Below are 12,465 nucleotides of genomic sequence, written 5' to 3' on the forward strand. Positions count from 1 at the left end.
ATTGATTTATTTTCCCATTTGTACTTTAACTATTTGCACATTGTTACAACACTGTATATAGACATAATATGACATAATGTCTTTATTCTTTTGGAACTTCTGAGTGTAATGTTTACTGTTAATATTTATTGTTTATTTCACTACTTCACTTGCTTTGGCAATGTTAACACACGTTTCCCATGCCAATAAAGCCCTTAAATTGAATTGAAAATTGAATTGAATTGAATTGATTGAGAGAGAGAGAGAGAGAGAGAGAGAGAGAGAGAGAGAGAGAGAGAGAGAGAGAGAGAGAGAGAGAGAGAGAGAGAGAGAGAGAGAGAGAGAGAGAGAGAGAGAGAGAGAGAGAGGGAGAAACCCAGAGGGAGAGAGAGATAGAGAGAGATAGAGGAGAGCGAGGTCTAACCCTGGAAACAGTGTGAAGAGATTACGGTTGTTCAGAGAGAAGGAGAGAAGGAGGGAAAGAGAGAGGGAACGAGGGAGCATGGTGTTCTAGGGGTGAAAGAGGGGGCAAGAGGGGTAGTGCCAGTCACCACACTAATCTGGAATCCCCAGGGGTGAGGAGAGGAGGGAGAGGAGGGGGAGGACAGGGAGAGAGGAGGGGGAGGGAAGAGAGGAGGGAGGAGAGGGAGGGAGGAGAGGGACGGAGAGAGAAGTTGTGGTCAGTAGTCAGTAGTCAGTATTGTCTAGTTGGGGGGTTGTGGTCAGTAGTCAGTAGTCAGTATTGTCTAGTTGGGGGTTGTGGTCAGTAGTCAGTAGTCAGTATTGTCTAGTTGGGGGTTGTGGTCAGTAGTCAGTAGTCAGTATTGTCTAGTTGGGGGGTTGTGGTCAGTAGTCAGTAGTCAGTATTGTCTAGTTGGGGGGTTGTGGTCAGTAGTCAGTAGTCAGTATTGTCTAGTTGGGGGGTTGTGGTCAGTAGTCAGTAGTCAGTATTGTCTAGTTGGGGGGTTGTGGTCAGTAGTCAGTAGTCAGTATTGTCTAGTTGGGGGTTGTGGTCAGTAGTCAGTAGTCAGTATTGTCTAGTTGGGGGGTTGTTGTCAGTAGTCTGTATTGTCTAGCTGTAGGGTTGTGGTCAGTAGTCTGTATTGTCTAGTTGTAGGGTTGTGGTCAGTAGTCTGTATTGTCTAGTTGTAGGGTTGTGGTCAGTAGTCTGTATTGTCTAGCTGTAGGGTTGTGGTCAGTAGTCTGTATTGTCTAGTTGTAGGGTTGTGGTCAGTAGTCTGTATTGTCTAGTTGTAGGGTTGTGGTCAGTAGTCAGTATTGTCTAGTTGGGGGGTTGTGGTCAGTAGTCAGTAGTCAGTATTGTCTAGTTGGGGGGTTGTGGTCAGTAGTCAGTAGTCAGTATTGTCTAGTTGGGGGTTGTGGTCAGTAGTCAGTAGTCAGTATTGTCTAGTTGGGGGGTTGTGGTCAGTAGTCAGTAGTCAGTATTGTCTAGTTGGGGGGTTGTGGTCAGTAGTCTGTATTGTCTAGTTGTAGGGTTGTGGTCAGTAGTCAGTATTGTCTAGTTGGGGGGTTGTGGTCAGTAGTCAGTAGTCAGTATTGTCTAGTTGGGGGGTTGTGGTCAGTAGTCTGTATTGTCTAGTTGTAGGGTTGTGGTCAGTAGTCAGTATTGTCTAGTTGGGGGTTGTGGTCAGTAGTCAGTAGTCAGTATTGTCTAGTTGGGGGTTGTGGTCAGTAGTCAGTAGTCAGTATTGTCTAGTTGGGGGTTGTGGTCAGTAGTCAGTAGTCAGTATTGTCTATTTGGGGGATTGTGGCCAGTAGTCGGTATTGTCTAGTTGGGGGTTGTGGTCAGTAGTCGGTATTGTCTAGTTGGGGGGTTGTGGTCAGTAGTCGGTATTGTCTAGTTGGGGGGTTGTTGTCAGTAGTCTGTATTGTCTAGTTGTAGGGTTGTGGTCAGTAGTCAGTATTGTCTAGTTGGGGGGTTGTGGTCAGTAGTCAGTAGTCAGTATTGTCTAGTTGGGGGGTTGTGGTCAGTAGTCAGTAGTCAGTATTGTCTAGTTGGGGGGTTGTGGTCAGTAGTCAGTAGTCAGTATTGTCTAGTTGGGGGGTTGTGGTCAGTAGTCAGTAGTCTGTGTTGTCTAGTTGGGGGGTTGTGGTCAGTAGTCAGTAGTCAGTATTGTCTATTTGTAGGGTTGTGGTCAGTAGTCTGTATTGTCTAGTTGGGGGGTTGTGGTCAGTAGTCAGTATTGTCTAGTTGGGGGGTTGTGGTCAGTAGTCAGTATTGTCTAGTTGTAGGGTTGTGGTCAGTAGTCAGTAGTCAGTATTGTCTAGTTGGGGGGTTGTGGTCAGTAGTCAGTAGTCAGTATTGTCTATTTGGGGGATTGTGGCCAGTAGTCGGTATTGTCTAGTTGGGGGGTTGGGGTCAGTAGTCGGTATTGTCTAGTTGTAGGGTTGTGGTCAGTAGTCAGTATTGTCTAGTTGGGGGGTTGTGGTCAGTAGTCAGTAGTCAGTATTGTCTAGTTGGGGGTTGTGGTCAGTAGTCAGTAGTCAGTATTGTCTAGTTGGGGGGTTGTGGTCAGTAGTCAGTAGTCAGTATTGTCTAGTTGGGGGGTTGTGGTCAGTAGTCAGTAGTCAGTATTGTCTAGTTGGGGGTTGTGGTCAGTAGTCAGTAGTCAGTATTGTCTAGTTGGGGGGTTGTGGTCAGTAGTCAGTAGTCAGTATTGTCTATTTGTAGGGTTGTGGTCAGTAGTCTGTATTGTCTAGTTGGGGGGTTGTGGTCAGTAGTCAGTATTGTCTAGTTGGGGGGTTGTGGTCAGTAGTCAGTATTGTCTAGTTGTAGGGTTGTGGTCAGTAGTCAGTATTGTCTAGTTGGGGGTTGTGGTCAGTAGTCAGTAGTCGGTATTGTCTAGTTGGGGGTTGTGGTCAGTAGTCAGTAGTCAGTATTGTCTAGTTGGGGGGTTGTGGTCAGTAGTCAGTAGTCAGTATTGTCTAGTTGGGGGTTGTGGTCAGTAGTCGGTAGTCAGTATTGTCTAGTTGGGGGGGTTGTGGTCAGTAGTCAGTAGTCAGTAGTGTCTAGTTGGGGGGTTGTGGTCAGTAGTCAGTAGTCAGTATTGTCTAGTTGGGGGGTTGTGGTCAGTAGTCAGTAGTCGGTATTGTCTAGTTGGGGGGTTGTGGTCAGTAGTCAGTAGTCAGTATTGTCTAGTTGGGGGGTTGTGGTCAGTAGTCAGTAGTCAGTATTGTCTAGTTGGGGGGTTGTTGTCAGTAGTCTGTATTGTCTAGCTGTAGGGTTGTGGTCAGTAGTCTGTATTGTCTAGTTGTAGGGTTGTGGTCAGTAGTCAGTATTGTCTAGTTGGGGGGTTGTGGTCAGTAGTCAGTAGTCGGTATTGTCTAGTTGGGGGGTTGTGGTCAGTAGACAGTAGTCAGTATTGTCTAGTTGGGGGGTTGTGGTCAGTAGTCAGTAGTCAGTATTGTCTAGTTGGGGGGGTTGTGGTCAGTAGTCTGTATTGTCTAGTTGGGGGGGTTGTGGTCAGTAGTCAGTATTGTCTAGTTGGGGGGGTTGTGGTCAGTAGTCAGTATTGTCTAGTTGGGGGGTTGTGGTCAGTAGTCAGTATTGTCTAGTTGGAGGGGTTGTGGTCAGTAGTCAGTATTGTCTAGTTGGGGGGTTGTGGTCAGTAGTCAGTAGTCAGTATTGTCTAGTTGGGGGATTGTGGCCAGTAGTCGGTATTGTCTAGTTGGGGGGTTGGGGTCAGTAGTCGGTATTGTCTAGTTGGGGGGTTGTGGTCAGTAGTCAGTAGTCAGTATTGTCTAGTTGGGGGGTTGTGGTCAGTAGTCAGTAGTCAGTATTGTCTAGTTGGGGGGTTGTGGTCAGTAGTCAGTAGTCAGTATTGTCTAGTTGGGGGGTTGTGGTCAGTAGTCAGTAGTCAGTATTGTCTATTTGTAGGGTTGTGGTCAGTAGTCGGTAGTCTGTATTGTCTAGTTGGGGGGTTGTGGTCGGTGGTCTGTATTGTCTAGTTGGGGGGGTTGTGGTCAGTAGTCAGTATTGTCTAGTTGTAGGGTTGTGGTCAGTAGTCAGTATTGTCTAGTTGGGGGGTTGTGGTCAGTAGTCTGTATTGTCTAGTTGGGGGGTTGTGGTCAGTAGTCAGTATTGTCTAGTTGGGGGGTTGTGGTCAGTAGTCAGTATTGTCTAGTTGTAGGGTTGTGGTCAGTAGTCAGTATTGTCTAGTTGGGGGGTTGTGGTCAGTAGTCAGTAGTCGGTATTGTCTAGTTGGGGGGTTGTGGTCAGTAGTCAGTAGTCAGTATTGTCTAGTTGGGGGGTTGTGGTCAGTAGTCAGTAGTCAGTATTGTCTAGTTGGGGGGTTGTTGTCAGTAGTCTGTATTGTCTAGCTGTAGGGTTGTGGTCAGTAGTCTGTATTGTCTAGTTGTAGGGTTGTGGTCAGTAGTCAGTATTGTCTAGTTGGGGGGTTGTGGTCAGTAGTCAGTAGTCGGTATTGTCTAGTTGGGGGGTTGTGGTCAGTAGTCAGTAGTCAGTATTGTCTAGTTGGGGGGTTGTGGTCAGTAGTCATTAGTCAGTATTGTCTAGTTGGGGGGTTGTTGTCAGTAGTCTGTATTGTCTAGCTGTAGGGTTGTGGTCAGTAGTCTGTATTGTCTAGTTGTAGGGTTGTTGTCAGTAGTCTGTATTGTCTAGCTGTAGGGTTGTGGTCAGTAGTCTGTATTGTCTAGTTGGAGGGGTTGTGGTCAGTAGTCAGTATTGTCTAGTTGGGTTTTGTGGTCAGTAGTCTGTATTGTCGTATGGGGCGGCAGGTAGCTTAGTGGGTAAGAGCGTTGTGCCAGTAACCGAAAGGTCGCTGGTTCTAATCCCCGAGCCGACTAGGTGAAAAATCTGTCGATGTGCCCTTAAGCAAGGCACTTAACCCTAATTGCTCCTGTAAGTCGCTCTGGATAAGAGCGTCTGCTAAATGACTAAAATGTAAATGTAATGTATGGTTGTGGTCAGTAGTCTGTATTGTCTAGTTGTAGGGTTGTGGTCAGTAGTCTGTATTGTCTAGTTGTAGGGTTGTGGTCAGTAGTCTGTATTGTCTAGCTGTAGGGTTGTGGTCAGTAGTCAGTATTGTCTAGTTGGGGGGTTGAGATCAGTAGTCAGTATTGTCTAGTTGTAGGGTTGTGGTCGGTAGTCGGTATTGTCTAGTTGTATGGTTGTGGTCAGTAGTCGGTATTGTCTAGTTGTAGGGTTGTGGCCAGTAGTCGGTATTGTATGGTTGTGGTCATTAGTCTGTATTGTCTAGTTGGAGGGGTTGTGGTCAGTAGTCAGTATTGTATGGTTGTGGTCATTAGTCTGTATTGTCTAGTTGGAGGGGTTGTGGTCAGTAGTCAGTATTGTCTAGTTAGGTTTTGTGGTCAGTAGTCTGTATTGTCTAGTTGGGGGGTTGTGGCCAGTAGTCGGTATTGTCTAGTTGTAGGGTTGTGGTCAGTAGTCAGTATTGTATGGTTGTGGTCATTAGTCTGTATTGTCTAGTTGGAGGGGTTGTGGTCAGTAGTCAGTATTGTCTAGTTAGGTTTTGTGGTCAGTAGTCTGTATTGTCTAGTTGGGGGGTTGTGGTCAGTAGTCTGTATTGTCTAGTTGGAGGGGTTGTGGTCAGTAGTCAGTATTGTCTAGTTGGGGGGTTGTGGTCAGTAGTCAGTATTGTCTAGTTGTATGGTTGTGGTCATTAGTCTGTATTGTCTAGTTGGAGGGGTTGTGGTCAGTAGTCAGTATTGTCTAGTTAGGTTTTGTGGTCAGTAGTCTGTATTGTCTAGTTGGGGGGTTGTGGTCAGTAGTCTGTATTGTCTAGTTGGAGGGGTTGTGGTCAGTAGTCAGTATTGTCTAGTTAGGGTTTTGTGGTCAGTAGTCTGTATTGTCTAGTTGGGGGGTTGTGGTCAGTAGTCTGTGTTGTCTAGTTGGGGGGTTGTGGTCAGTAGTCTGTATTGTCTAGTTGGGGGGTTGTGGTCAGTAGTCGGTATTGTCTAGTTGGGGGGTTGTGGTCAGTAGTCTGTATTGTCTAGTTGTAGGGTTGTGGTCAGTAGTATGTATTGTCTAGTTGTAGGGTTGTGGTCAGTAGTCTGTATTGTCTAGTTGTAGGGTTGTGGTCAGTAGTCTGTATTGTCTAGTTGTAGGGTTGTGGTCAGTAGTCTGTATTGTCTAGTTGTAGGGTTGTGGTCAGTAGTCTGTATTGTCTAGTTGGGGGGTTGTCGTCAGTAGTCTGTGTTGTCTAGTTGGGGGGTTGTGGTCAGTAGTCTGTATTGTCTAGTTGTAGGGTTGTGGTCAGTAGTATGTATTGTCTAGTTGGGGTTTTGTGGTCAGTAGTATGTATTGTCTAGTTGGGGTTTTGTGGTCAGTAGTATGTATTGTCTAGTTGGGGTTTTGTGGTCAGTAGTCTGTATTGTCTAGTTGGGGGGTTGTGGTCAGTAGTCTGTATTGTCTAGTTGTAGGGTTGTGGTCAGTAGTCTGTATTGTCTAGTTGGGGTTTTGTGGTCAGTAGTATGTATTGTCTAGTTGGGGTTTTGTGGTCAGTAGTCTGTATTGTCTAGTTGGGGGGTTGTGGTCAGTAGTCTGTATTGTCTAGTTGTAGGGTTGTGGTCAGTAGTCTGTATTGTCTAGTTGGGGGGTTGTGGTCAGTAGTCTGTATTGTCTAGTTGTAGGGTTGTGGTCAGTAGTCAGTATTGTCTAGTTGGGGGGTTGTGGTCAGTAGTCTGTATTGTCTAGTTGTAGGGTTGTGGTCAGTAGTCAGTATTGTCTAGTTGGGGGGTTGTGGTCAGTAGTCAGTATTGTCTAGTTGTAGGGTTGTGGTCAGTAGTCTGTATTGTCTAGTTGGGGGGGTTGTGGTCAGTAGTCTGTATTGTCTAGTTGTAGGGTTGTGGCCAGTAGTCTGTATTGTCTAGTTGGGGGGTTGTGGTCGGTGGTCTGTATTGTCTAGTTGGGGGGTTGTGGTCAGTAGTCTGTATTGTCTAGTTGTAGGGTTGTGGTCAGTAGTCAGTATTGTCTAGTTGGGGGGTTGTGGTCAGTAGTCTGTATTGTCTAGTTGTAGGGTTGTGGTCAGTAGTCAGTATTGTCTAGTTGGGGGGTTGTGGTCAGTAGTCAGTATTGTCTAGTTGTAGGGTTGTGGTCAGTAGTCTGTATTGTCTAGTTGGGGGGGTTGTGGTCAGTAGTCTGTATTGTCTAGTTGTAGTGTTGTTGGCAATAGTCTGTGTTGTCTAGTTGTAGTGTTGGGGTCAGTAGTCTGTATTGTCTAGTTGGGGGGTTGTGGTCAGCAGTATGTATTGTCTAGTTGTAGGGTTGTGGTCAGTAGTCTGTATTGTCTAGTTGGGGGGTTGTGGTCAGCAGTATGTATTGTCTAGTTGTAGGGTTGTGGTCAGTAGTCTGTATTGTCTAGTTGTAGGGTTGTGGTCAGTAGTCTGTATTGTCTAGTTGTAGTGTTGTGGTCAGTAGTCAGTATTGTCTAGTTGTAGGGTTGTGGTCAGTAGTCTGTATTGTCTAGTTGGGGGGTTGGGGTCAGTAGTCTGTATTGTCTAGTTGGGGGGTTGTGGTCAGCAGTATGTATTGTCTAGTTGTAGGGTTGTGGTCAGTAGTCTGTATTGTCTAGTTGGGGGGTTGTGGTCAGCAGTATGTATTGTCTAGTTGTAGGGTTGTGGTCAGTAGTCTGTATTGTCTAGTTGTAGGGTTGTGGTCAGTAGTCTGTATTGTCTAGTTGTAGTGTTGTGGTCAGTAGTCAGTATTGTCTAGTTGTAGGGTTGTGGTCAGTAGTCTGTATTGTCTAGTTGGGGGGTTGTGGTCAGTAGTCTGTATTGTCTAGTTGGGGGGGTTGTGGTCAGTAGTCTGTATTGTCTAGTTGTAGGGTTGTGGTCAGTAGTCTGTATTGTCTAGTTGGGGGGGTTGTGGTCAGTAGTCTGTATTGTCTAGTTGGGGGGTTGTGGTCAGTAGTCTGTATTGTCTAGTTGTAGGGTTGTGGTCAGTAGTCTGTATTGTCTAGTTGTAGGGTTGTGGTCAGTAGTCTGTATTGTCTAGTTGGGGGGTTGTGGTCAGTAGTCTGTATTGTCTAGTTGTAGGGTTGTGGTCAGTAGTCTGTATTGTCTATTTGGGGGGTTGTGGTCAATAGAAGAAAGAAAGAAAGAAAGAAAGAAAGAAAGAAAGAAAGAAAGAAAGAAAGAAAGAAAGAAAGAAAGAAAGAAAGAAAGAAAGAAAGAAAGAAAGAAAGAAAGAAAGAAAGAAAGAAGACAGAAATAAAGGACTGGCAGTGACAAGGAGAACACAGAGATGACATTAATGATATGCAGGTGAACCGATGACATCACTCGGAACACACACTTATACACACTGCTCAGGCTTTCACTCTGAAACCCTTCACATACCACACATGCATGCCTGTGGTGAAGGGTGAGTTTCAGTGCGAGAGAATGAACGGGACCACACCGGGGGTATGCAGGCCGTGAGAGAGAGAGAGACAGAGAGAGACAGAGAGAGAGAGAGAGAGAGAGAGAGAGAGAGAGAGAGAGAGAGAGAGAGAGAGAGAGAGAGAGAGAGAGAGAGAGAGAGTCGATTTACCGGGAGCTTGCACGGTAACACACACATATACACACCAATTCCCCGTTATAGCCCTGGCAGCAGGTAGAACTGTCAGGAAGTTTCCCTCGAGGTAAATGAGAAGTGAGGGGAGTTTGACGGGATCAATCAAACACACGCACACAATACACAGTACATACACACACACGGTACATACACACACACACACACACACACACACACAGCTGCCAAACTGTTGGAGAGGAAAAAGTCATTATTGGACTTTACTGTGTAGTCAAACTGAAACTGCTTCGAGATGTGCACATCACGTGCATATTCCCCACTCTCCTTCTCCATATTTTCATATCGACTTTCTCGCGCTCTCTCTCTGCCAGGTGAGTGTGCAAGCCAGCAACAAGCATCTCAGTGCTTTTAGATATATTTCAAAGCTTTTAACTTGGAACTATTATAGAATGGCATACGGGGAGAGCACACCCTCTCGGTACTGGTGATCTGTTTCTAATAGTGGTTACAGCTGAAAACTAAACTTTCCCAAATAAACCCAGAGAAACGTGGCATTGTATTGCCCGCTTTTCCAGTTTCCCTTCAACGTAACTGCGTTTTAGTCGAACTGACAAATCAGATGTCCGAGCGAGAAAGAGAGAGAGATTTCATGTCATGAATGATTTGTCTCTTCCTCTCCATAAACTTGGCCATGGCTCGTCAGGCGCATTCCGGGAACGCGTCTCACGGTGTATAAATGAAAGCGCACGCAGGGAGCGGAGCACGGAGAGTTCAAGTCCCACACGCGGGCTACATGCCGCCTTGTCTCGTTCTCTCTCTGTCTCTCTCTGTCTCTCTCTCCCTCTCTCTCTCTCTCTCTCTCTCTCTCTCTGTCTCTCTCTGTCTCTCTCTCTCTCTCTCTCTCTCTCTCTCTCTCTGTCTCTCTCTGTCTCTCTGTGTGTGTGTGTGTGTCTCTCTCTCTCTCTCTCTCTCTCTCTCTCTCCCTCTCTCTCTCTCTCTCTCTGTCTCTCTCTGTCTCTCTCTGTGTGTGTGTGTGTCTCTCTCTCTCTCTCTCTCTCTCTCTCTCTCTCTCTCTCTCTGTCTCTCTCTCTCTCCCTCTCTCTCTCTCTCTCTCTCTCTCTGTCTCTCTCTGTCTCTCTCTCTCTCTCCCTCTCTCTCTCTCTCTCTCTCTGTCTCTCTCTGTCTCTCTCTGTGTGTGTGTGTGTGCTCTCTCTCTCTCTCTCTCTCTCTCTCTCTCTCTCTCTCTCTGTCTCTCTCTGTCTCTCTCTCTCTCTGTGTGTGTGTGTGTCTCTCTCTCTCTCTCTCTCTCTCTCTCTCTCTCTCTCTCTCTCTCTCTCTCTCTCTCTCTCTCTCTCTCTCTCTCTCTCTCTCTCTCTCTCTCTCTCTCTCTCTCTCTCTCTCTCTCTCTCTCTCTCAGCGCGCTGACAAGTGTTACTTAGCCGAGGGGCTAATGTGCAGCCTCGCGGAGTCGTTCCATGATTCTATCACTTTATAAAAGGTGGACGCAGCCAAAATCACTCCCTCACAACCTTTTTATCGCTCTCTTTCATATGACGCCGACGGGACGTATTAAGAAGCTACGGACTGTGCGATGGGTCCATGGAAGTTGAACGTTGTGTTTAGGAGTTTGAACACTGGAATGCAAAGCCAAGTTATTCAGGCTTGTGGGGTTATGATATCTGACCTACACTAAAGTGGCCAACCTAAATACATAAACCATGGATAGTTTGATTAACTAGTAAAAAAAAAGCTATTTTCGAGTTTCAGTAACTTGACACTTCTAAAACGCTATTCTATACCGTTGGTGAAAAATGTATGCACTCACTAACTGTAAGTCGCTCTGGATAAGAGCGTCTGCTAAATGACTAAAATGTAAAATGTAAAATGTGAAAATATGCGCTAAAGTTCTGGAGCGTCTCGTGGACAGCCAGGAGAAGAGAGGTGACAGCTCGGGTCAGTTCGGCTGAGGGGGGGGGGGGATAAGACCAGACAGAGAGATCAACTGTCACCTTAACCACTAACCATGAACTCAATCTTATAGCACAAATAGTTTCAAAAATGCGATTTTTACGCACATGGCCATGTAGTGACATCGAACGTGAGTGAATTGAATGACTAATTGGATGTGCAACAGATATTGTCATCCAACAGTTATCCAACAGTAGATGGACAGAGCTATGCAGAGAGAGATGGGCTAGAGAGACAGAGACCCACACATGCAGAGAGACATGTCTAGAAGGTCCCACGGGAAGACAGAAACACGTGTGTAAAAGTGACCCACAATCATCCACAGACCCACAAACGGTCACAGACAGAGAGAGAGAGAGATAGAGAGAGAGAGAGAGAGAGAGAGAGAGAGGGAGAGAGAGAGAGAGAGAGAGGAGAGAGAGAGAGAGAGAGAGAGAGAGAGAGAGAGAGAGAGTTATTTTAACGGTCTTACCTGGAAGAGCCAGTGGCAGGTTTCTCCTATGATGGGGAACCCCATGGAGCCTTTAGGCATCGGCAGCTTGCAGCTCTTGTCCCGCGTCGACGTCCAGCGAAGCTGCCAGAGCTGCTGGGACACGACCAGGAGGAGGGCCATGGACACCACGCAGGCTGCTAGGGTAGCCAAGGCCGAAACCAGGTCAAAGTTATCGAATAGCATGGCGAGGAAGGTTCGGTGTCTGGATGACGGTGGTGGTGGTGGTGGTGGAGTGGTTGGAAATCACTGATCTCACCACGGTGTGGTTGGGGGAAGTTGGGTTATAGGGATGGGATTTGGAAATACTCTGATGATGATCAATCAATGTATCGATGGTTATCGATAAAGGGACTTGATTGATTATAATTGATTGATTATGAAATATAACTATAAAAAATATTGAAATAGAGCAAATGTTGTTGAAATAGATCCAATTCAGTTTGAATGGAGTGGGTAGGCCTGTGGGTAGCTCTACAGGTGATGCGCTACCCTATCTCCCCCTCTCTCACAGTTCCAAATGTTGCCTATCAATCAGTGTGTAAAAAAAAGCATTAAAAAAAAGTCCTAAAGAACTTCTCAAAACGTAACCTTCAATGACTTGAATGAAGGAGATTATTAAACGAGAGTGGAAACTGATGAATTAACGTTTGAAATCTCATTTTGGTTTGATTTGGAGGTCAATTGCCCTAAATAAGAAAATAAAAAAATAATGGATAAAAAAGTCAGTTTGACAAGCATTTGTCCCGCTCTCAGAGCGCACGTGGAAACAGTGAGCGAGTCTCGGAAAGTTTTCTGAAAATAAACTGGGGCTTTTCTTTTAAAAGTTTCAAGAAATGGAAAGAAAAACTCTCTATTCCGAAACAAAAAAAAAAAAAGCTTCTTATACCTTCTTAAATCTCTCACAAGCTTGTAAACTAAAGTGTTGTTCACGAGCCAGATGAAGAGAAAAAAAGGAAAATAAAAATGTTTAAAAATAAGAATAATCCGTTTTTGCCGTTAGTTGTTGCAGCAGAGCGCCTGAGCTCAAGGAGTCTTCTGATGCTACTTGGGGCTATGGTTAGTCGTCTCTCTCTCTCTCTCTTCCACTGGTAACGTTCGTTCTCTCACTCACACACTATCTGTCGTCTCTCCCTCCTTCTCTAACTCTCTCTCTCTTTCACATACACTTTTCTCGGTGTGTGAGTAGCGCAGACAGCCTCTCTCAGTATGTGTTTATATAGTAGCAGGCAGCCTGCGCGCCGGCAGGCGGCCAGTGTTGGAGAGAGAGAGCGGCCCCCAAGCACCCCAACCCACGTCACTACGAGACGGCTAGGCAAGCTAGAGGCTTCCCCCTCCCCTCCGTCCTCCCCGGCTCCACCACCCCCACCCCCCACCCCTCTCTCTCGCTCTCTCTCTCTCCCCGAGGCGGGGTGAAAAGTGAACGAGAGGAGGGGTAGGAGCGTGCGGGAGCTGGCGGCCCACCCGAGGGAGAGAGACAGAGAGGGACGGGGGGGGGGCTAAAAAGGTTAGG

The 12,465-nt window shown here is 46.3% G+C and overlaps 1 protein-coding gene across 1 annotated transcript in view; it reads right to left on the minus strand.

Annotated features, from left to right (window-relative positions):
• The window catches only part of LOC121571076 (cytochrome P450 26B1), a 34,392-nt gene extending 22,252 nt beyond the window's left edge, over nucleotides 1-12,140 (minus strand). The window contains exon 1 of the mRNA XM_041882323.1: nucleotides 10,935-12,140. Within this exon, the coding sequence (XP_041738257.1) occupies nucleotides 10,935-11,138 (204 nt within the window). The 5' untranslated portion in view covers nucleotides 11,139-12,140. The remainder of the gene's footprint in view (nucleotides 1-10,934) is intronic.
• Nucleotides 12,141-12,465: the final 325 nt, after the last annotated feature.

Source organism: Coregonus clupeaformis, chromosome 8 (assembly GCF_020615455.1).
Source record: "Coregonus clupeaformis isolate EN_2021a chromosome 8, ASM2061545v1, whole genome shotgun sequence".
In the NCBI taxonomy this organism is placed as follows: Eukaryota; Metazoa; Chordata; class Actinopteri; order Salmoniformes; family Salmonidae; genus Coregonus; species Coregonus clupeaformis.